Genomic DNA, 25,585 nt, shown 5'->3' with positions numbered 1-25,585 from the left:
AGAAGTAAGCGGAATGTTTGTGTTAATATAAGTCTTAAATAGTTATATCTTCCAACAGCAATCACTTATATAGAGTGTTTGGTCTGAAAAACGGGTCTGTCAGTCACTCTGCTCTGCTGTAAGCCGAGGAGAAAACTTTCCTTGTATCCTACAACCTTTATCCAATGAGGAGAGAGAACGGCATAAAGGGGCGGTCCTCTCTGTGTGTGCAGCCAAGGGATGCACGTGAATGTGGTGACGTAGGGACGAGGGCGGGGACTGCTAACTCCATCGGCTTACAGGAAGTTAGCCAAAACCACCGGATCGCTTACTTCTGCTTTAAGCAATATGTGATATTGCTTTTATGCAACAGTTTCAACAATTCCATCTAAGCATAGATAAATGTTTAAAACTCAATAAATGTGAAAAAGACACTTTAGTCATTCTATCTTGCAAAGCAGACTGGAGTAGATCATGAGGATCCTTTGCACACCGACAGACTGAAGCAGAAATCATTAGGAATCAAATCGTTTTGAATCGAAAAATCGATTTTGAATCAAATCGTAGCCCCAGTAATCAGAATCTAATCTAATCGTGAGATAGTAAAAGATTCCCACCCCTACTAAAAAGGCATGTGTAATTATTATTATCATAAATTCATTTTGGAGGTTCCTTATGAATTATTAATATTAAAGGTCGAGGGGTGAAGCTGTGGATGTTTTTGTGTGATGAGCGCCTCCTCTCTCTCCTCCGCCTTAAAGAACCAGGTTAATGACTCCACAATATTTATACTGTACGCCGATGAACTCGCTGCCTATGGCCGCTGTATACATTGTAAATATTTTCCAGATACTTGACCGAACAAGGAGTGCACATAGACAGGGCTATTTGGAGAGGGCAAGTTTGCGGAGGAAGGGGAGCCATGCAAATATTTGAGGGGGTGGAGGAGGGAGAGGTTGAATATTCAAAGGGCAATTGTGCTTTGAAATAAGCCGAGCCTTCAGTCTTATCTTTGTTGGGGAGTATTTCTTGTTTTCATTAGTTCACTTCTCCAGCTTCAGTAGCAGAGCGGGCATTTGTTGGTTTAGGATGTTTCCTATGTCGACACTAAACAGACAGAGGCCTGAGTCAGTGTCTGTCTCACTTCACAGGGACTTTAAAGGGACATTGTGTAACTTCTTATTCACGAAAATCGATTATTTGGTTCAAAAGTCTGTTTTTCATTAACCAGTAATCCCCCCCATCAACAAAGTGAAGTGTTCCTTTCAGCTCTGAATGAGCCGTTCATATCATTCATATCTCCATGGAGCGGGTAAGCTCGGTGCTGCTGCCATGTGGTGTCGCCATGTTTTTACGTTCAGTGGCAGCGTGACGGTAGGAAACCACGGAAACTCAGCGGAGACACCGGAGCTGTCGGCTCAGGTGGAGGTGGCGTCTGTGAAAAGTCACCGCGGTAACGCAGTGAGGAGGAATGGAGCGTTACACTGATGCTGCATTCACCTGCAGTCGGGCAGACGGCCGTCGCTAACAAACCAGATGTCATTTTAGTCACAGAAGTCCAGAGAGAAAGGCGGTAAAACGTGGGTCAGGTAAACAATACGACATCGCCATGACAACATATTGTCACGTGTATTGTTTGGCCTCGTGCTGACGGACCACTTGTTTACATAGAGGCTTGTTTATGCCGTTATGTGCAGCTGTGCGGCTGTCGTCCGTCTGCCGTCTGCCCAATTTCAGGTGAATGCAGCATGAAAAATACGATTGAGTTGCTTGTGATATACAACCGCAATGCTAGATGGGAGGAATTCCTACACAATGTACCTTTAAAAATCTAAACTTCCCATCCTCCTCCTCCTCCTGGACTTGGAGGCACATGTGAAAAGAAGTTTACAGTGAGTGTTGTTGACTGTCTGAGTGGGAGGAGTGGAGCGAGCCAACTGAACTGTCCTCCTCCTCCTCCTCCTTCTGGACGAGGTCACGTGCACCTCAGGCCCCTGGGAGCCCCTACAAACACACACATTCACACACACACATACACACTGTGGCCTTTCATAGCCTCTCTCTCATTAGAGCACCAGGATATTGTGGTGGACACGGCAAAAGAAAAGAGGTGCTGTTGTTGCAACGTGCTCCAATCGAACGAGCCATTCTCCGCTCTGTTGTGTTGAGGCTTGAATGCAATTATCAGTTCACTATACTGTTTGTTGTCTATTCTCCTCCTCTGATTAGTGCGGAAGACCGGCAACAGTCTGTATAGGTGACAAGAGAGTCATTATTCATGTTTTTGTTTTCATCCGTCTTCCTCAGTTTCTGAATGACAAAACCGGCATCATCTTGATTATTCCAAAGAGCTGCCAATAACTTAATAACGGAGGTCATTACTACACAAAAAAGTGCCGGTTAATCGTGCTCGTCCATCTTCCTCTGACAACTATGATCCAAAGCAGAAGGATTATTATTAAGGTATAACAGCTACAGCAGAGGATGTGTCGCTCATTGATCTTCGTTGCAGCACAAAAAAAGAAAAGAAAGAAGATCCATTTCAGTTCTAATAGATCCTCAGCGTCATGCTATCTCCTCTCCACTGTGTCCATTCAGGCAGCTCGGTGATGGATGCTCCTCTGCCACTGGGAGAGAGACTTTGTCCTGGTGCCAGGTGATCAATAGATGACTCGCCACAGCAGCAGAGACAGAGCCGGGCTGACACTCTCACACACGTACCACTCAACTTAAAAACCTTTCCGGCTGGTGGTGGAGAAATGCCAACAAGCTAAAGGGCAACTTTTAATCCCCCCCTTTTTTTGCTTTGGGGAATTGTAATATTTGATAGCCTTCATTTCCACCCACCACGAATTCAATGTGAGCTGATTGTGGATTCAAGACACGTTCGCGGCGCTAAAAGGTCAATAAAGAAAGTTGCACAACAAAGTGGTTATTTTCTATTTTGTATGTGGTAAGAAGGGAAGTCCAGATGAGTGTGCATTTATTGTCAGTTATACTCAGGGGAATGAAGAGTAGCAGCGCCCTCTCCTGGACACTGTCATGCAACTATTACACAGTTTACACCACAGCTGATCCATCTGATTTGATTTTATTATCAACAACTGAAATCCACATTATGTTTGTATTTTAAATCATATTAGCCTATCAATTTTTCCTACAAAGCTTCTGATGCAAATATTTCACAGTGGTGTTTTTTTACATCCTCTTCTCACAAAAGGTTAGGGACATTTGACTTTCGGATGAAATTTCAGAATGCACCTAAAATCCACTATAACCTTTACAGCAGTGTTTTGGGGGTCAGGGTTGCCTGTAATTCAAATGGGGTCGCCTGAAATTGATTAAAAAAAATTACTGATAAAAACTTTTTTTAAAAACGAATTATTAGCCTATTCTTTTTAAAATTATGATTAAAACACCACACACAATCTTCAACTGTATTCTTTACCCCTACTTTCTAATTGAGTTCAAATAAAATGCAGCATATAAAAATATCTGAGCTGGCGCATCTTGATTACAAGATTACAAAGGTTGGGAACCACTGCTTTACAGGATAACTTAATTTGACTTCTCTCAACGTTTGAATGCACATGTTCAACTGTTCAATGTTTCAGTGCTTCTAACAGAACATGTTGTTCTCTAACAAGGGGATTAACCACAAAACTGATTTATGAATCCACCATTAAATGTTTTGGTTCATTGACAACACCTGTTTCACAATCCATCAACAGTAACCTGGGCTCTCTCCAGGTTTCAGATGATGGGATGTGTCCACTGAGCTCACAGAGACACAGAGAGACTGAAGGAGTCACAGAAAGACAGAGAAGTGGACGTCACATGACATGGTTGTTGTTTTGTTGTTGTATACCAACCACTGTCATTAGCTTTGGTTTCAATAGCCTACATTGTTGGAGATGAAGAAATGACGATCCCATACTTCTACTTTCATGATATAGGCCTAGCCTAATATCACTGTAGCCTAAACTTTTTACGTCTTCCATTAATTTCACCCGAAAGTCGAATATCACTAACTTTTTGTGAGTAGTGCTGTATAATTATTTTCAAAGCCTGAAAATATTTAATTTTTAATCTTCTACATCTGACTTCTGGAGAACAGATTTAGTATTTTTGTTGTTTTCTTTCATCTTTTACTCTGCATCAGTAGTTTGGCTTTAAAATTTGCAACAAATAATGTTACTACACTTGGCAGACAAGGTCCATTCATGTCATTGCACGTTCTTGTTTAAATTATTAAACATAACCGTTTGCTGTGTTCATGCATGGTTTCTTTTTTAGGTTAAATCCATTGCAGAGGGTTTTCTTTTCCTACAATACAATAAATGGAAGGTGGTCTTTCACTGTAAAGAAAACAAAAGATTTTAAATTAAGGCTGTAGGAATCTGTGAACTGCATAAACCAAACCCTGACAACTGCGGTAATTTCTGCTGTAATAAGGTCTATTTTTATTATCAGCTAGATATGGACCTGATGTGAGGAGGGAGTGTGTGTCGGGAGGAGACGATTCGCTGCATGGGAACAGCAGGTGTCTCCACAAATAGAGACAAAGTCCTGCATGTGTCACCCAGAAAAAGTGCACTGTGGTGTGACAGAGGGCAGGGGTGTTGATGAGTCAGGAAATGCGTGCTCAGCGCCCTTGAACACAACAAACTGTGAGACATACAAACCAAACCAGCACTGCAATATACTTTTCTTATGTTTCCACAGTTATTTTTCTCCATGCACACATCCTTACTGGGTGGGGTCCCACCACACACACACACCCAGGGCTGTTGTAGACCGAATCGCCTTATTGTTTACAACTACTTCCGGGTAGAAAACCAGCATGTAATTTGAATGAGAACAGTAACGACAAACGAGAGTTTAGCTATTTATATATCATATTTTTCACGCCCTATCACCGTTTAGACAAATCTGAAATGATAGAAGAAACATATACTATTTCTGTGTGTGTGTTGCTATGTGTGGTATTTATTCAGTTTTGGGGGAATCACAGTGTCTAGAAAGCATCAGTGGCTGCAGCTGACAGGGACAGCTAACGGCGGTAGAAGCTAACAGTGGTAGCTAAGCTAATGGCGGTAGCAAAGCTATAGAACGTCAGCTGTTAAAACCCTCCTGTTGTCGGACACGACATGAAACTACTCCAGTTAGCTCATGTTGTAACTAATCCGCTGGAGAAAATATTTTTTTATGGACGGTTTATTGAGTCACTGAGTTATTAAAGTTAAACAGGTAGCTAACCGTTAGCCCGGCTAATCTATGATAACCATGACTAATTACAAAAATGTGCACACATAAATAGTAATGTTTGTCCAATCATTGGTTTTATAAACTTCACAAACATCAGATTAGTCTAAATGGCGATATAGTGACATGAAAAATGAGAAACTCTCGTCCGTCATGTTCTCGTGCTGGTTTTCTACCCGGAAGTAGAAACAACAAGGTGATTCGTTCTTAAACCCTGACTTATACTCATAGTAATGCTGCATTAGCATCAACATAGTAGGCTAAATAAAAAATGATAATACGTAGTCTAAGAAAAAAAGTGGAAAAGTCAGGGGCCCACTTTAGTATTCTTTCAGGGGGCCCAGAATTCCTAGCAACGGCCCTGCAGATCTCCCATATCTATTCTCTGTCTGTGTGTCGTACAGCTCAGTGGTGCAGAGAAGAAATGATATGAAATCATTACAGAGAGGAAGAGCACATAGTGTTAATTTATGTTCATGCCTCGTGCTTAAACGAGAATAAGCTTTTCAGGCGGGCTCATGAATATTTATGCTATATCTGAGGAAGGTGGGCCATTCGTTACACATGACGGGTGCATGCTAAATTGCAGTAAGTAGTGGGAAATATATACACCTTGGCATGTCTTAAGTGCTGCACGTGATCGCGGAAATCCACTCTGGGTTGAAGCCATGAATAATGTCTCTGGAGTGAGATTCTGGGGTTTTATAGGTTGATGATGATGTGAATCTAATACATTTAATTCCAGCAAAAAAAAGGCAAAGGACGAGTGATAAGAGAAATCAAATCTCATCATTCACAAACAGCAGCCTGCAGCTACGACCTTATCAGTCATGTTTCCAATTGTATTTTGCAAATTCTCTTTGCTCTTTGAGGACAGATCATCAGACCCTGCACTGCAGCAGAGTGAACTTAATCCACTACGCTTTATGTATTTTAAAATGCACCCATTAAATATTACAGCTGATTTAATTTAAATGCTTTTAACTTAAGACAGACTAGAGTCTTATTATACTACATCTAATTCAAGTGATTTAATGAAAAGATTTGTATGCTGTCGGGCCGGGTCCATCTACTGATGCACATCAAAAACAACTTATCATTAGTGGTTCTTTCCCAGGATCAATATTTGTCCAATCACCTCAGTCGAGCGAGATGAACAAGACAGATGTTTGGTACAAGACTTTTCCCCACAAAGAGCGGTAAATAAAAGCCAAAAAGAAAAAAAAAAAAATCAAAGCCTTGGATCCAAAGTACCAGAGATAGGACAAGACACTTTTCTGAATGTTAATAACATCAAAGCATGCTGATGTGAGCTGTATAGCACGGAGGGAACCACTTCACATGCAGCTCAGTGATTAGGCCTATACGCTTGGGTAGGTATTGAAACTACTAAATGGGAAACACACAGTACAAAGGAAATGCGATGAAAATCAAGAATAAATATAGACGCCTCACAGATACAGAGGCGAGCAGAGTGGGTGACTCATTCAAAACCCATCAAAGAGACAGTACACTTTCACTTTAATAAGCTGTTTGCAGTGGTCCAGCTGACATCCTCCCCTGAGCAGAGAACGCACATAAATGCAGTCTGCAGATGAATAATTCAACAGGCCGGGAAAATGATGCATCCAATTTCTAAAAAAAGGCCCTTTAAGTATCAACATGAAGCTTTAAATATTGTTATGTGAGAACGCAACTGGGAGAGCTCTGTAATTAAGATATCACATAAGAAAGTACAACACTTATAATGGAGGAGAAGAAGGAGGGGAAAATGAAAAACTAGATGATAATAAGCTGAATGTTGTTAATAAGTGTTGCTGTTGTTAAAAGACAGAAAACCGACTTGCTCCGAACAGTCACAGTGACACAATACGCTTTCAATTTAATGCAGCTTCTCATCTTTTGCCTACTGACTACGGTATGTTAATTACCGCACAGCCATGCATTTCAGCCATCACGCACACACACACACACACACACAGGGCTGTAATTTACAAAGGGGACTTCCACAACACATTAGACATCAAACTAAAGTCCAGGACAAAATGATTGCCACCCCTGGAGTTCAAGAGCATAATTCAGAATATCCTCAGAAATAAGTGCAGTTTTGTTTTGCTTGACATTTCATTTCATTTGTTCATTTGCAGGGGTCCCCAAACTACGGCCCGAGGGCCACTTCCTGCCTGCCTAAACAATTGGAGTGGCCCACTTAACAACCCCAAACAATCCCTCTAAACATGGCCTGTTTTTTAAAATTGCATTTTCCTAATATAAAATATCCGCATTTGATGATTAATGTTGGCATTATCAGTGATGTTGCTAGGTACACATCCTGCGTCCCTGACGCATTAAAATCTCAAAGGATGCAGTAAACTCACTATCCATGCGTCCTGGGGAGGCACCTCATTTTCCCCATGAAAAACGATACATTTTAACAACAACTCGTGTTTGAAATCACAGTAACTAGTAGGGTTGTCGCAAGGACCGACACTTAGGTACCAAGTCGATGCCAACACGCAAAAAATATGTCGGTACCTGCCTTTTTTCTGGTACCATGAGTATTGAGCGGACCGGACCGCGTCGACTCCTGTCGGGACTGACACGAGAAAAAACAAACGTGTGTAAACGTGAAACGTATGAGCAATGTGTCATTTTTGCACCGGTATGTGTGGAAACTAACCTAAAAGTGAATGAATGAAAACTGTTGGGGAAATAGATTCATGGTGCAGACAGATGACTATTTTTTTGTCCAGTGCAAGGATCTAATCTGCAAAGAAACAGTGGCTGTGTTCAAAGAATTTAACATTTGCAGACACTATGAATACTTGTTGTCACTTTGGCCCATATAATTTTCTGTTATAGACTGACCCCCCCCGGTCACAGAAAGGAAAGTTGATGTGGCCCCCACCGAAAAAAGTTTGGGGACCCCTGATGTAAAGGATCCATTTAGGCAGGACTGTGGAGCACAAGAGGGGAAGAACTCAGCATCACAGAGTTGCATGTCTGACACAAAGCCAAAGGGGAGTCCAACAATACAACAATGTATGATGATGGTGATGATGATGATCTAAGAGCAAAGTGTCTGTGGAGCAGCCAGTGGCCTCACATAAACCAGCACATCAATAATCCATGTGAAATCTGGCAAAAGCGTGTGTAGAAGCTGACTGGGTGAGGTCCTCCAGACACTTTATCAGGCGGCTGAAGTGAGTGAAAGTGAGAGCGCTTATAACACAATGACTTTGACTTAGAAACACAAATATCCTGGATAGTCAATAAGGATCTTGCTAACTGTAGATCGAGAGTTCACACACCAGCACATGGAAGGGCGGCTGAGTAATCGATCAGACTTTAAGGTCACTGTCAAGACAAAGATGCAACTAGTGAAGTGACATTAAGAGAAGAAACGGTCGTGTTATTTTTGGCTACAGCTGCAGCAGCGTTTCAGCTCAGGAGAGCCTCTTCACAGTAAAAGCAGGTAAACAGAAAGATGATGAATATGTGTTTCAAATACAATACGATTGAAAAAAAGCTTATTTATAAAACTGAAATTCTCCACTATTGTTATGATTTCAGTATAAACTGTTATTTCTTGTCAAAATGTCTAATTTCTAGTCAAAACTAATCTCTTTCCACTTAAAATAAGACTCATCACCTAAAAATTTACTTGTTTTCAGATAATTTTCACTTTTTTCAAATACATTTTCTATTGAAATAAGTAGAATAATCTGCCAGTGAAAGCAAGTTTTTTGTGTTTGTAATAAGAAAGAAAAACTGGCTCCACTATCAGATTTTTCTACTTATTTCAAGTGAAAATATGCTTGAAATAAGTAGAAAGTGTCTAAAAACTACTACTTAAAGCTACTTTTAATGTGATGAGTCTTATTTTAAGTAGAATTAGATTTGTTTGGACTAGGAATTACATTTTGACTAGAAATAATACAAATATCCCTGGTAAGATTTTGAGTTTTTGCAGTGTACACTCAATCAATCAAGACCCTTGATGAAAGATTTACCCTCATCTTAAATTTTAAACCTCTGAACATAAATATCTTGCCTGTACATCTGTGTAATCACTGCCACTTGAATGAATCATTTATCCTTATGAGTCTTATGAGTCTGGCATGTTATCAATTTCACATAACCCTAAAGAAAAAAGGAGCTACAGAACCAATTAGGGCCCACACTGATGATTTAACCTTATTCATACAGACTCAATTGCCGTCATCATGTGGTGTTTACACTGAGTGCCCCACTCCCGGACACTGTCAGGGGCCAATTAGCAGTTGTCTCGAGGCCTCTCTCCGCTGCTCATCCTCTCTTGACTGCGCTACGGCCCCGAGCTTCAGATTCCCATCCCCAGTAAGCCCTGCACGTCCGCTTTGTGTTTGCTGGTTGGCCGAATGGAAAAACAAACCTCATGAATAAACAAATATGTTGTGGCTTTTTATAATTCTTTTGCAGAATAACAGGAATGATAATACAAGACAAAGAAACAATGTAAGTCTGTGTTTTCTCTCTGTGGGGGGTGGAGTTTCTGAAGAAGATGAAGGAAAATGTATCAACTGCAACTGGGAAATCTTCCTGCACAGAGCGGCAGAGATCCTGACGTTGCTCAGCTGTAAAAAGTAAAGTCCCATTACAGTGAATAATAGAAGAGGCTGCTGTGTGTGTGTGTGTGTGCACAGTGCACAGTGACAGACACAGAGGCACTCAGCTGGAAGCAACGACATGAAGGAAGGAGGAGAGGGCTGCACATGGGCAAGAACGGAGAGACTTTGAGGCGAGAAAATGAAGGAATGAGGATAGGAAAAGGGAAAAGGGGATGGAAAGATAAATGGAAAAGGCATGCAGAGTAGAAACTGCAAATGGAAAGAGTGGTGTGGCCACACAGTAATCCAGGATGGAGGCACTGAAGGATGAAAGTTCACAAGGCAAGAGACTAAATCTGTGCAATCAGTCTCTCTATCAACTGGAGCAAGAATGATACCACAATATATAATAATAAACTCAGGCTTTTCAGTGAAGTCAGTCTTAAGGCTTTCTTGCCAAATGCACTAAGACATTTATAGAGGTCAGCAGATATGAAAAAAGCAGTTTACCCCGACAGCGTTGGCTGCTCAGGTGCAGGTTTATTCACCGAGGGGCACAGAGCCATGAAATAAAATGAAAACACCAGCCGGCCCTGCAGAAACACAGATGCATCACTGAAGAACACACGAGGCATTCAAGTAAACAAACACTGCAGCATTTCCAAACAGCAAAACACCATCTCCGAGCACTTGTCTCTCTCTACGATGTGCTTAAATGCGAAACATTAAATGATCATTGGCCAGGAGAGGGATCAATATGGCACTAGGGATCACAGAGTTTATGGAAAAGCAATCAAACACTGAGAAATGCACCGACACACACAAATAAAGATTAAATGATGCCTCCTCCTAGTCTGAGATATCGCACTGAGATTTAGATACATAAACACAGTGAAGATTGTGTTTCATCCCGCCAAAAGAAACATTCCCAAGGAGCTTTCAACACAGTGAACCAACAGAGGTGGTGATGGGTAAAACGATGCAGTCTGCTGCTCAAGCTCGAGGGTCAAACAGCAGCACACACTCAGGGCTCTGGCTGAGGAAACAGGAAGTGCTGTAAAGTCCCTGAAGGAAAATTGTCTCATGTTCTCCAGGAATAGATCAATAGGCTGCATGATTCAGATTGACAGAAAATGTCACCCTGCCACAGAAGGTCACAACGGCTCCATAAACCCTGCTGAGGTGCAGTTAATAGCTAAATGACAAACAGTGGTGAGAAATGTAATCCATCATAAACAGAAGGCGCAGCTGCTGCTACTGCTGCTGCTGCTGCTGCAGGAGCCTCTGCAGACAACAGCTACTGTCATAAAAAGTGACATTATGAAATAAGAAATTAATGTTGTTAAAATGAAAGTGAGAAAATTTTCCTGGAATAAAATATATATATATATATTGTGAAATTAAAAAAATGAATTCCAACAAAACTCACTGATGATGACTTTAGCTACATTTATGGTTACATTTACTGAATAATAGGCCTAATAATTAGAGTTTAGTTCTATATGCCTTTATGTTTTGTTGGAAATGCCCTTTGTGGGCTTTGGCTTTGGCCTTGGACCCTATGAATTTATATTTAATTTATGAGCACCACAACTCACATGAGAATCTGTACTGAGTGCTACATGTGTCATGTACGCAGAAACATGTTGATTTTTAATTTAAAGGTATAATGTGTAGGAATTACCCCCATCTAGCGGTGCGGTTGCATATCGAAACGTATTCTTGATGTTGCATTCACGTGAAATCGGGCAGACGTCAGACAGACAACAGACGCTGCATGTAACAGGATAAACAAGCCTCTATGTAAACAAGTGGTCCGCCAGCACGAGGCAAAAACAATACAGGCGTGACAATATGTTGTCATGGTGATGTCGTATTGTTTACCTGACCCACGTTTTACCTCATAGAGTAAAATGACATCCGGTTGGTTTGCCGACGGCCGTCTGCCTGACTGCACCTGAATGCAACATCAGTGCCTCCGTCCTTCCTCACACTACACAGTGGTGACAGTTTTAACAGGCGCTACCTGGAAATTTTCTGCTAATAAAAAGCCAAATAAGTTACTGGGGCTTTAATTTAATAAAAAAAAAAAAAAAAAAAAAAGTAAAGGAAAAAGAATGTTTTCTCTTCAGCAAAGAAACACGTGCTTAAGAACTACAAAACAATCCTTACTTTACGTTTGAACTACAAACAAGATGTCACCAGTTATTTTGTCCACCTGTCTTATTTTTGTATCCAGCCACGTGCAGTCATGTTGCAGGTAATTAGGAGGTCAAGATGCACAAACACACAACAAGGAGCTCGACTTGCCGAACAACAAAGAACTTTCTGCTCCAGTGACTTCGTGCATCGAGAGACGAGGACAGTGTGTTTTTATGAATGAGCTGCATCACAAATGCCGCGTGCAGCCAACGTGGACCAACAAAGTAGCCTACTAGCGACACAACCGATGCCCTGCGCGGGACAGCTCAACACAACTTTACACATGCGATACTTTCTGTCACACACACACATCTACAGCACAATCACAATCATTTCCACCACAGTAGTGAGTGACCAACCCCCGACATGAACCGCGTGCACAGAGAGAGAGAGTACAGTACCTTGGCTGTGGTCTTCAGGCGGCCGCTGGAAGTGAATGAGTTTGTGATGCTGAGTAGAGTGGTGATAAAAGGATGCTGTGCTGCCTAGCAACCAAACCCCCAATGAAATAAAAGGAAGGAAATGTGACTAGGGGAGAATATGCACAATTCATTAGATGTACTTAATTAATCAAAGCTTCGTCTCCTTGCTGATTTGCGGTGATGATTCAGTGATGTGGATGTAACTTTAATGTGAAAATGTGATGTCTACACACAGTACAAGGGGGTTAATGAGAGATCAACACGGCTTCATGTCAGATTTTACGTCTTTATTTGTTGTATTTGTGCGACGGTAGCTTGTTATTGCTCAGCAGTTCCACATAACACTTCGACTGAGGGAGAAATCGGTATCTGTCAGTCTAGTACCACAACATGTCTAACTGAATCGCCTGTTGTTCTCCAGGCAGCAGCTAATTCTACAGCACCCTCTAGTGAATTCACTGGGTAAGTGGGTCACTATGTGGAACGGGATTGCTTTGCCCTGTGGGGAGGAAGATGCTGAGGACTCTCTCTTGACTACAAAGAAACCCTGTTACATGAGGCAAATCCTCAATCTTCGTCAAGTGTTCACCAGGCCTTAAAATAGGAAATCCTATCAGAGGAGGAGGAGAAAAAAGCGCGGGCGGCTCTCATCGGATGTGAGACATGTCCTCCAGATAAGGTGTCTTCATGCACCCTGTGCAAAGCTGGTCCATCCACAGAGGAGCCTCGTGCTGCAGCGGGGTGCGGCGGGGGTAGAACGTGTACGAGAGGTCGTAGTTCAAAAGGCAGCTGAGCGAGGCCATGTAGATGTCCGAGAAACGACACAGGCGTCTGGAGAAGTAGGTCGGGTTGTGGCAAGTCCTGAAGATGCTGCCGAACTGAGGGTTGAACAGGTTCTTTGTCATCACCCTGCAAAAAGAAAGATTTAAGGGGTTAAAGTTAATAGGATGTGAGGAATGTAGGGTTGCAAAAATCCGGGAAACAGAGAACTTAAATATAGTTGGGCATAATCTATTCTACAAATATATTGTAGCATAATCTTTGCTAAAACAACCAGATTTAATGCAAGTACACTTGCATATCTATGCTATTCCTCAATCACATGCACACAGCACACTGCTTTCTTTTTTTTATTTGGGGGGTAGTAATATTTTACTCAACATTCATCATGTTTTTGTTCAGTAAAAGAATCAAAACTTGATAAAGTTCTACTCACAAATAAATCTGTTGAAATGTCATGTTTTTTTAATTGTATTATTTTGCATTTTTTTGGATGTCTGCTTATGACAAAACAAAATATTAACATTTATGTTTGGATATGATACCATTTGTTTAAATTCCCCCCAATTTCCAGTTAATTCCCATAAATTCACAATAATTCCCATAATTCCCATGGAAAGTTTCCAATTTGGAATATTTCCAAAATTCAGATCTTTTAGTTACGTAACAGTAGCAAAAACATAAAAGTAACAAGTTATGTGATGGTTTCAAAACTAAACACTGCAGGCAGAACGGCCTCTGAATGCATGATGATGCATTAACATGTAAACTGCATTTTAATGTTGCAGATGGTGGATGTGGAATTAATTCTGTTTAATGTGTACATATGAGTTATTTAATTTACTGCAGCAGCATTAATACTTTATTACAGGCCTCTTAGGCGTGTAATGTAACTATGGCAGTCAAATAAATAAAAGAGGAGTAGAAGTATAAAACACCAAAGTAACAAGTGCTCGAGTAAACTACAGCCACCTCAGAGCGTACATGCGTCAATAAATGCACCACGGTCACTGGGTTCATAGTCTGGTGCTTTAGACCGAGTGAGGGATTAAGAAAATAGCTGTGTGCCTTTTTTGACCTCCACCAGCTTTGGCTGACGTGATGGTCAACGTGAACTCGTGTGGAGGAGTAAAAGAAAAGATGAAGGTCATGTTGGACATTTGAATTCCTTCTGCGTCAGGGAGGTCACAACACAACATTGGCCGATCTGGCAGAGAGAGAAGAAATCTAACAGATGAAAACATGGCCGACGAGGGCATCGCTGCTTTTACTAAAACAGAGCCCTGAACCTAAGTGTTTTTACAGCTCTCTGGGTGGAAATAAAAATATATGGTTGGTGTTGGTGCCTTTGTGTAAAAAAAAAAAAAGTGCTGCCACAAGAGGGAGATCAAATTAATGACCTCCCCCCTGGGAGAATTAAACATGGGAGATAATGGATCTGAAGTTTTTCCAGTAAAAACATGCAACCCATGATGCATTTTAATGAAGTCTTTAGCTAATCAGGGTAATTGTCTGTCGTCATGCACTGACTCAGAACAATGGATCCACCCTAATCCCGTGAAGCAACACATTTTCTCACCAACACGTTCATGTGAAGTCAGAGCTGAGCAGTGATTCATTAAGTCGAACTACGGGACCTCAGGACACTCACCGGAGCTCTTCTCGTTCTTTCTGCCATTCCTGAAAAACTTGTTTAGAGTCTAGGTCCCGATGTGTCTGAGATAAGGAAGAAAACAAAACTATGAACACACAAAATAAAATAGGAGACCTAACATTATATTACCCAAATATGAATAAAGAATAATCCGATACTGAAGAGTGAAATTATTGTTTTTACTGCATTTCTGAGCTTCTTCCAGTCACATGACCCATGACAGAGCCAACACTGACTGTGGCTTGTCAACAGAAGTTGCATGAACTCACAGGCGGATTGGTAAATAGACATTTTTGGCATCCTGTTGTGTCATCATTATGTCATCACTGCAGTAAAGCACCAGATTACAAATCGCTGGAATCGAGCACCACGGCAGATTTTCTAATTTACTGTCATTTAATTTAGCAATCTGAGGTTTACCAGGCATTTGTGTCCTTTTACCCTGAATATATTTTGAGTTGAATAATAAGACTCTGCCTTTTTATTTTTTTGCTGTGTCATCATTGGTATTTTGTTTGCATTGCACATGTCCAGAAAATAGAGTGAATGCTCCAAACAAGCTTGACCCGCCTGCCTCACCTGTAGTCGCTCCATCAGGCCGGTCAGCGCCTGCAGCCAGGTGAGGTTCACGGCGTACCGGCCCGTGCTCACCACTTTGGTTTCCTGCTCCAGCTCGGGCACTATGGCCGCCGTCCGCCAGCCGTGTCGCAACATCAGGTCCTGCAACACATGCAGGGTTAACATGTGTTTACATGCACTGAAGTAACCAGGTTACAGTTGGTCAACTTTCTCCACCGAAGACAAAACCCAATTTCCCCAGAAAATTTTCAATCACACGGTTGACCAAGTTTCTAACAGGCTGATTACAAATCTGCATATGCAACAACTTATATATGCAATATGTCATCGCTTCAGTCTAAATAAGTCAGCCTCTTATTGATCTGCTGCATGTATAACTGGGTTTACAGTTACCAGGTTATATGGTGTGTGAAATGTACAGATAACAGCAAAAAAATAATAATACAGAGGGGTTTAATCCACAGCAACATACAGCTGATTTCTAAGGTGAGATGCATAAACACTGAGCACTAGGCTGCATATTCATATTTAATGTGTTGAAGGAGAAACATCAGATCCACTGAGCAGGAAAACATTTCATCACCAAGCATTTTAGATTTCATCATGAGGGAAACAGTTAGTTGCTCATTTGTAACACATGTAACGTTTCTATTAGCATTTATTGTTAGTGAAGCTTTATATGTGCCATATTTACATCTAATTGTCTAACTCTGTTTCAACTGATTTGCATTGTGCTGTTAAATGTCTTTCTGATGCATTTCTTTGCTTTCTGTAAACACCTTGGTGTCAGTGCTGCACTAACACAGCCGCCTTGCTGAAGCAGACAAAAGAAAACTTAAAGCATGAAGGTGTTAATTAGTGTTTTTTCATTCTGCATTACTGAGCTGAACCAGCATCAGTCTGTCTGTACTGCCACCTAGTGTTTGACATTTTCCCTCTGCAGCCCCACCCAAAAACCACAATGGAAATTTTCAGATTGTGCAATAGGTGGAGACAGTGTGCATGTGCATCTGCATTTCTTTGTGTTTGATTTGAGTTACCACTGAACTGGAGTTCATGTTATATTATATAATGAGAAATTCCTTCTAGGGGTAAAATACTGAGGACACTGGAAAAGTAAAGTGCATAGAAAAATCTTTTTTTTTTTACCAAAAATACAAGCTGTTACATAATGTGGTTCATTAAACCAGTGATTAATGGTGATGATATTCTCTGATACTTACAGCCAAGTCGCTATAAAGATGGTCTCCAAAGTAAAGAACTTTTGATCCTCGCCAACCCGTCAGTCTGAGAAAGTCGAACAGGTTTCCCTGCAACACAGAAGAAAACCAAAGATCAGCCACTTCACTCATTAGTTCATTAAGACGCAGAACACACAACAAGTAAAGACATGCGACATTTGCTACGTGTAAGAACGCAGCCATCACTCAGAGAGAGACAAAAGCCTGAGGATTAAAGGTCAAGGGAGGAGTCAGACAGGAGAAAATGTAAGACAGACCTGTTTGTAAATCTTCCCTTTCTCCAAACTTTTTATCTTTTCCCATCGAAGGTCTCCGTTACCATCCAGGAGCCTGAAAGGTCTGTAAGAGAAACAACTTCAGAGATCCTTTCCAAAGTCTAAAAGCTCAAGTAAACGTTTCAAGTTTGATTGATTGGGATTGTTGAGTTTTGATTCAAATTCATTTCTTTATCAGTGTCGGTTTCCCTGAAACATTTACTCACTTGATACAGTCAGTGAAGAAGTGAGGTTTATCCGCCTGTACGATGACAACATCAAAGAATTCTCTCCAGTTTTTTCCCACCATGTGAATCATCCCTTTATCCCTGTGGAGATGGGGAAAAGCACACATTAGTAAAAACAGACCCTGAACTGTTTACTTACAGAGCGGCTTCAGATAGACGACTCACACAAAGCTGAAGGGGCTGTTAGTGATGAGGAAGAGCTTCTTTCCCTGATTGACCAGTCGATGTAAAACAGCGTCTGTCTCTTCTCCTCTGAGAATGAACTTATCTGTGGAGAAAAGGAAGGAAGTCTTTAAGATAACGTCTCTGCGTGTGTGTCCATATTTCTGAGCTGAACAGTGATAAGACACTGATTTCTTACCCAAATCTTGCATGACCCATTTGTACATGTAGCCTTTAAGATGGACCATGCCAATGGCTTCCTGTGGATTACGTAAGTGTTAGATTTTGGCAGCAAATCAATGTTATTCAACAACGTTTATCATCCAGATTATTTCTGCTGACAGCACCAAACCAGCGTCACTCTGAGATAAATGCTACACTCTGTGACAATCCTGACGTTCCAGATGTTACGTGGTGCGTTGAAGCAGAGGGAACACTTCAGTGTTGGGGAGGGACTAGTTACATTTATCAGGATGATGCAGCAGAATTACAAAATAAATTGTGGACAGTTAGTTACTGAGAAAATGTATAACAAATTGTGTTAATATGTAGTAGAGATGTTACGATTATAAGTTTTCTTGGTATGATTATTGTCAAAGAAATAATCACGGTACTACAATTATCACGATTATCATGCATTAATTAATTTCACAACACTATGAATATGTAAAATGCTCAAATATAGTCAAAATACAATTAAATTACTCATTGTAACATTTACAGTATCTATTAATACAGGACCAATTATTAATCCCCCAGGGGAAATGTTTGAAATATTCAGGTCATAAATTGTCATCTATACCAAATGTTAACGTTTATTTTAATCTTTTATGTTTGGTTTTGTTTTGTTTTTTTTATAACAAATGGCATGCTAACATCTAAATTCCTACCAATTCAACGTTACGTTAATTAAATGGACCAGTATCTGTGCATTTACCTTTATTTTGGTGCACATCTACAGATATGGTTCCAACATAATCAGTATTTAGGAATCTTTACGATTAATTAATTGTGTCGTTTAATACCACAATTAATTGTGGAAACAAGTAATCGTGACATCTCTAATATGTAGATTATAACATTATAACATTCACTCTGTTGCTTTGCATCTACCTGCTGTGCAGGAACAACTTATTTTGTTATGTCTGCAGACAGACTGGTGACGGGTTTGAGATCTAATAACACTCACTGTCTAATAACACTCACACCCGGCTTTACTATGCATCCCCATGTGTCTTGAGTGATCAGGATTCACCTCCCCATTTCTTATGCAAACAAACATGAATGCATGGCTGTTCTTAGCCAGTTCAACAGGCCAGATGACAAAAGTGTTTGTGTCTGAGTGGGAGTGCAAGCAAGGTTAAGTGAGGGCTGAGCAAAAACAACCCTACACAATAACTCACCAATTTTCTACTCAACGCCATGCCAACGAAGGGTTTGGATTCTCATATAATGGCGGCGGATAGAGTTCACTTTTGAATGCCTTTTGAATAGTTACACACTATGAAACATCCAGATACCTCCATACTGCTCGTCTGTACTGACCCAATTTTTTTTGAAGCCGCCACATGAAAAAGTTGTTCGGAAAAAAATAATTTGATCTTTGTTTTTAGCCTTGTTGTAGTAGTAGCTACTCAAGCACGGTACACTTGCACTCACACTAGTGTGCCCTTAGGTTCCTGCAGAGGACATAGTTGGTGTCTTTCATGTGCCCTCAGGGTGCATTTGCATTCATTCACATTGTTCAGAGAATGTGGCCACATGTGGCCCTGAACACCTCATGTGTCTCCAGTGATCAGACTTCAAAGCATCTTGGATCCATTTACACCTAAATAAGTAGAGCTATTCACTTGTGATTGGATCGCCTGAGGCAGAAGATGAAACCAGGTCTGCACAGCACCTAACGTCTTTTAGGATTGTGTTTTTATTACAAGTTAATTTGGGTTGTGAAATGTTTGCACCACCAGCTCCAGCTCGAGAAGACTGAATTAACACTATGAAAAGTAACTGAATGCAACAAGTAACATTATTCTGATTTAGTTATTACAATAGTTACAATACAGATGTTATTTTTAACACAGTAAGTGGTCATCTGTAACCTATTATATTTCAAAAGTAACCTTCCCAGCACTGCACTCAGCTGAGCCAGGTAACTGGAGACCTCAGCAGCTTGACAGGAGGCACTCATTGTTCTCAGTCCACTGTGAGCTTCTGACTGAGCTCAGCAGATTCCTGAGTCTCCAGCTGAAGAATCACAGACTGTGAAAACTGTGCAGTGAATCGGGTCTGTGTGTTTCTCGGTGTGAGGACAGAACTAAAACAACATGAGGGGTAACATTAAACACTGCCAGCGCCCGGCGGGGGCACACTCACCGAGACGTCTTTGAAGAGGTGAACTGGATCATATTCTATGCCATTGGTGATGAAAAAATCGTTCGCCACAGCCAAGAGAGTCATCTCCGGGATGGAGAAGATGTCCATGAACTGCTTCACCTTCGGCCCCTGTGACAGACAATATGTTTTAATACTTGATAGTTGCTGCTTTTCTCAGAGGGGATGCAGTGTGTGTGTATATGTAAGACTTACTGTGCCTCTCTGCTATTTTTAATGACTTCTTAATCACATTTAAACCCTTTTTCAAAACCACCTCCACCCACTGGGAGGCTTCACTGACACGGAGCCAAATCCCCACATCAAATTAAAGACACAACAAAACTATTTTCAATGGGACTGCTTCAAGGGGGATTAGAAGATGGATGGAGAGGCAAACTTCCTGCTGCAGGAAAACACTTACAAGACCCGATGAGCCAAAACCATTATGTTCAAAACAACAGACCCCAAACCGCTCCTAATTAGGAAACAGGCCAGATTAGTCCTTGTGACTGTCAGACTCAATAGAGACTTTTTCTTTTCCTGATTGATTGGGTACAACTTGTAAAAAGTCAGGACTTAAAAACAAACGAGTCTGTCGAACACAGAGTTCTTATGTTCGGCTTTGTATAGGCTGGAACATGTCGATCTGATTCAAAGAAACAAGGGAACACGAGATTACAAAATTCAGCATTGGGATTTATATAATAGAAAAAGCCAAGAGAAGCTTGACATTTGAAATCTCTGTGGACGGTTACAGATTTAATCCGGAGCTACATCCCTGTTTGAGAGTGTCCAGATGAGATTACAACAGATGTGCTGGGCCCTCGGTGTTAAGAGGTTATTTCTCATCAGTGCCAAGCCGATACCAAACATCCAGAAAACATGATCTAGAGAGCAACAACTGTGATCAACATCAGACAGCACTCTCCAACCAAAAACATAAAACCCATCTTCCTCACCTTTCCATAGAAGCCACTGTCCTGCTGCAGGGGGACATGGAAAGTCCCCCCAAAGAGCTCAAGAACCTCCTCATCTGGCACTGGGCTCAAACCCCTGGGAACATCAAACATATAGCACAGGTAAAATTATAAGATAATGCAAATACAGTGGAAACTGCTTATAGTGATCATATATATTGTGTATATAGTATATATTATACGCTTATATGGATCAAAAGGCTTGGGAGAGAATCATTTCTATACAAATGCTGTTTAAATAATTTATTTATAGTAATCAAGAAATCCGCTTACAGTATAGTGTTCATTTTTGGTCATTTTATGAATGAAAAATATTGTGCAAAAACAAATTTAAAGGTTGTGTAGGAATTCCTCCCATCTAGGGTTGCGGTTGTATATCACAAGCAACTCAATCGTATTTTTCATGTTGCATTCACGTGAAATTGGGCAGACGGCAGACGGACGACAGCCGCTGCACGTAACGGCATAAACAAGCCTCTATGTAAACAAGTGGTCCATCAGCACGAGGCAAAACAATACACGTGACAATATGTTGTCATGGCGATGTCGTATTGTTTACCTGACCCACGTTTTACCGGCTTTCTCTGGACTTCTGTGACTAAAATGACATCTGGTTTGTTACCGACGGCCGTCTGCCCGACTGCAGGTGAATGCAGCAACGTTCCATTCAAATTCCTACCAATTCAATGTTATGTTAGTTAAGTGGACCAGTATCTGTGTGTTTACCTTTATTTTGGCGTACATCTGCCGATATGGTTCCAACATAATCTTTTTTGGGAAGTGACGTATTTAGGAATCTTTACGATTAATTAATTGTGGCGTTTAATACCACGATTAATTGTGAAAACAAGTCATCATGGCATCCTTACTGCGCAGTAATTAAACTTGCACGGTGCCTGTCGAAAAGCATTTGAAACGACTGTACCATGTTTGAAACATAAATAAAAAAATTCAGTAAATGCTAAGCTGTCCGTTTCGTTACATTTTTCTCATTGAAAAACTATACAAATGGCATTTAGAAAAATCAGTTATACTAGTCAACCGCTTATAGTGCCCACGTGATCGCTATAAACGGTTTCCACTGTAGTGATTTTGCTTTCAGCAGCAGCTATGTACAGTAGTAGATAAAGAAGCTGGATAAAATGAATGTGTCGTATAGGGTGAAAACTAGCAAATAAAAGTTATGGCACACAGCATCATCGTCCTCTTACCGATACACTGTTCCTGGCTGAATGTAATGGAAGGCATCTATCTTCATTAGAAGACCCTGAAAAGAGCATTTTGAGTTGAATGGATATGTGAACACTCCACTTCCCACAATGCAACGTTTTTAATCTTGAAGAATTTACCTTTTGGATGTCATAGTGAAGACCACGAGCTGCAAAGTTGGGGATGTAATCGTATTTGCTGATTTCCTCTGGGTACTGTCGGACCGGAAGAAAAAAGTATGTGAAATCATCTGAATCTAAAAGCAAATGTTACGTCAACAAACTAGTGCAACACTCACCTTGAAGTGTTCGATGAGGAAGCTCCTGGCCGTGTTGTAGATCATGGTGTTGAGTGCGTTTGAGTACATGGCCAGGGTGTAGTCGTAGTCAAAGCCGTAGATGTCCACTTCAGCCAGGTTGACCTCATTGTTGGCATAGATGGTTGAGGAGTTGAGGGAGTTACAAGCACCTGGAGGGATCAGGTCTGGTCCAAGAGGGGGGAACACACAGGGGAAATCCTTGTTCAAATGAAGCCATTACAATGCAAATACAGGTCACACACAGACACCAGTGACTAAGCGAAATAAGCAAGAGAAAAGTTTCCTTCAAGGGGAAGATAGGATTATGCCACTCACATGTCTGACTCATGTTTTAATGACGCAAAAATCAGCGTTATGGGGAAACCTGCTGATTATGCACTTTTGCAGGGAGGAAAAGAAGTAACGCTACCGCTGTTTTCAATCTAGCGAGGCTGGCAAGCTCACCGGAGGTTGCATAACGCGTGCTCCTACGCTGTTAACTGACTCTGCACTGAACTGAGTTGATCTAAAGACAGGGTATATACAGGAATCTTGACGTTAATTTTAATACCTTTTTAAGACTTTTTCAAGACCTTCTCAACATTTTTTAACACCTCACCGCTGCTTCAAGCTGTAACCATTTACATCAGTGACACTTTTAACTCAACAGTTTTAGTTTTTGTGATAAAGACTATAGACCACTATGATACAACAGAATTCAAAAAAGGCTGGGATAATAAATAAAAGGCAAAGTTTATCAAAAATAACTTTGCTCAACTCACAAAAAAACAAAAACAACAATCTTCTTTTCTTTTTCATGAACCGGTTCATCTTTGTTTTTTAATAAAACAAATAAATTCACACACTTCCGCAATGTTTTTTACAACTCAAACTCTTGGACAGCTAATTCTGAAAAAATACCTTCAATATTTAAGACTTTATAAAGTCATGAAAAAACTTTTTAATACTTTTTAAGGGTCTTAATTTTCCCCAAATTGATTTATCACCTTTTAATACTTTTCAAGACCCCGCGGATACCCTGAAAGAGAACATTTTGTCTTTAATCAATGTATTTAATATACTGCACAGCTGAATGGGAAGCAGAAAATGAATTGATCTCTTGTAGCAGAGGTTATTTTCGTTATTTATAAACCAGTATTTTGATAACAGTCACACAGCTAACACATTGGGACACAGCTAAACAAACAGTCCACAATCTGTGTCCGAAGCGGTCTCTAATACCCCGTCTGGGAAATGAGAGCATGTGCTGTGTCAGTGTCTATAGGGGAAAGTGGGGCACGGCGTTCTGCTCTGGGACTGTTCAATAAAGGCTGCAGCTGGACGTGCACGAACCAACCGACCCTGTGACGAGTTTCCCTGTTGCTGGAAATACCTCTGTTTCCATGCATGAGTCACATTTCTAAAGCTCAGACCTATGAATTGACTTGTCTGACTGAAGTACAAGACCAGCTCCGATTAAAACCCATTAGGTGGAGAGTCAATAAAAAACTTTGTGTGAATTTTGAAGAAGAAAAGTGCATGATTAAAGGAGGGAATGCATCTGCAAAACAACCAATGGTACACATTTTCAGTAGGCATGCTGCACTTTTACCTCCACTGCAGGTCTGACATTTACAGCTCAGATCTTAATTTTACATTTAAAACACATGTTGAGTTTACAATGCATGATGCACTGTCCTAAATTTAACAGCCCAACAGTGCAGAAAGCAGTTATAAGAACTCCTTAACCAGCTGCAACATTAACATGTAATAATAAGTAATAATCATTATACCAATAAAATACATCATAACAGCCCTGCAGAGTGAGCATGCTGAAAGTTTTTCCTGACACTTTCTCTTCATTTCACCCTGTGTTGCGGTTTTGTTTTTGCACTTCCAGTTCTGAGATGAAGGGCATGGCCTTGTTTACAAAGAAGTACTGGCTCATGAACAACTCAGAAATCATTGCAATGCTAACAATGCAATGAGCAGCTTGTAACATAAATATTTATATTTAACTTCAGGCTGCTGTGAAGTTTGTTCAAATTAAAAAAAGAAAAAAAAAGTCCTATATTTTCCACGCTTCGTTTCGCTGGAAACTGTCAATATGCTAATAATGGTGTGCAAACGAACAACTAAAAAAACACGGCAACTCTCTGTCAAAGGTACATGACATTTTACTGACGGTAACCATGTGAACTGGTTACCATGTGAACTGGTTACCATGACATTTTTAGAATTAGCTCTATTAACCGTTGCTAAGAGGAACCGTGTATCCTGTAAGCTACTAGTTGTTGTTGTTAGCTAACGGTAGTTCGGTCGTCGTGGTTGTTGTTGTTGTTGTTGTTGTTGTTGTTGAATTAAAATCGCTCACTTTTAACCGTAAATTTATCGCAGAGGAACCAAGTGCATTAGAGTGTCATCTGCTTGATTTGTCGACTTGGCTGAAGACAAAACTTCCCAAATTGTGTTTTTACTAACGCGGCTGAACAGCACTGTGGATGCTGCTGAGGGAGCCAGGCTGGTGGTGACGTGGATGGATGGCCGCACACAACGCTGCTTTTCTGGGGAGACTCAGGGACAATAGGAGTGTGTTTGTGTGTTTGTGTGTTTGTGTGTGTGCGTGTGTGTGTGATGGGGGGTTGGCTGGATCTCTGCTTACCGTGCACCAGCCGTTTCATGTCACTGTATCGGCTCCATAGGAAGGATTTCTGGTCCAAGGGAGCAGCGTTGGAGGTGTATGACCGTCTCCTTACACCACGAGTGCCCACAGGCTCCTTGGTCCTTTTCTTATCTGCAGCCGCGAGTCTCTGAGGAGCCTCGCTGCACTGCACGTCCTCCCTCGCCCTGTCCGAGTCCGAGCAGCAACTTTGTTCTGTAGTGTTCTGTCGCGCCCCTGGCTCCTTGCTGCTGCTGCTGGTGGTAGAAAGTCTGTTAACTTTAGTGGCTCTGGAAACAGGAGGTGTCCTGCTTCCAGTTGTTGTCCACAGTGTGCGGGTCAAAGCTGTCCCCACTGTCTTCAGAGACATGGCTGCTGCTGCTGCTGCTGCTGCTGCATAAGGTAAACACGACTATGAAAACTGCTGCAGATGCTATGCAGGCTGAGGCTGGGTCTGGTGGTGGTCAGCACATGAAAAACATGCCCTAGTCTTCACTGAGGAGGCCACGCCCCCATGTGCCAATGTGGGCGGGGCTTCAACTCATGCAGCCAATCGCAATCCAAGCTGTGCTCATAACAAACACCCATTCACATGGGACGTGAGTGTTTTCTACATTCAAGAACTTCCTTTATAGCCGCCCTAAACTGTTTAGTTTAGATTTGAGTTTGTTTGCATCTAAGTAGACCCACATAC

General features: G+C 41.1%; 1 protein-coding gene across 1 annotated transcript; it reads right to left on the bottom strand.

Annotated features, from left to right (window-relative positions):
• Window positions 1-12,729: 12,729 nt before the first annotated feature.
• On the bottom strand, window positions 12,730-25,340 carry nt5dc2 (5'-nucleotidase domain containing 2). Its single transcript, XM_083975312.1, has 14 exons — window positions 24,895-25,340; window positions 22,233-22,417; window positions 22,075-22,149; window positions 21,937-21,992; window positions 20,708-20,801; window positions 19,749-19,877; window positions 17,575-17,635; window positions 17,379-17,481; window positions 17,193-17,294; window positions 16,969-17,050; window positions 16,694-16,780; window positions 15,471-15,611; window positions 14,889-14,953; window positions 12,730-13,366 (listed from the first exon to the last, which is right to left on the bottom strand). Exons 1-14 carry the CDS (start codon window positions 25,259-25,261, stop codon window positions 13,105-13,107), a joined length of 1,809 nt encoding a protein of 602 aa, XP_083831438.1. The 5' UTR covers window positions 25,262-25,340; the 3' UTR covers window positions 12,730-13,104.
• Between the last annotated feature and the right edge of the window lie 245 nt (window positions 25,341-25,585).

Source organism: Trachurus trachurus, assembly GCF_905171665.1.
Source record: "Trachurus trachurus genome assembly, chromosome: 7".
Taxonomy (NCBI): Eukaryota; Metazoa; Chordata; class Actinopteri; order Carangiformes; family Carangidae; genus Trachurus; species Trachurus trachurus.
Note: the sequence above shows the minus strand (reverse complement) of the source record. Positions and strands in the feature narration are given on the sequence as shown.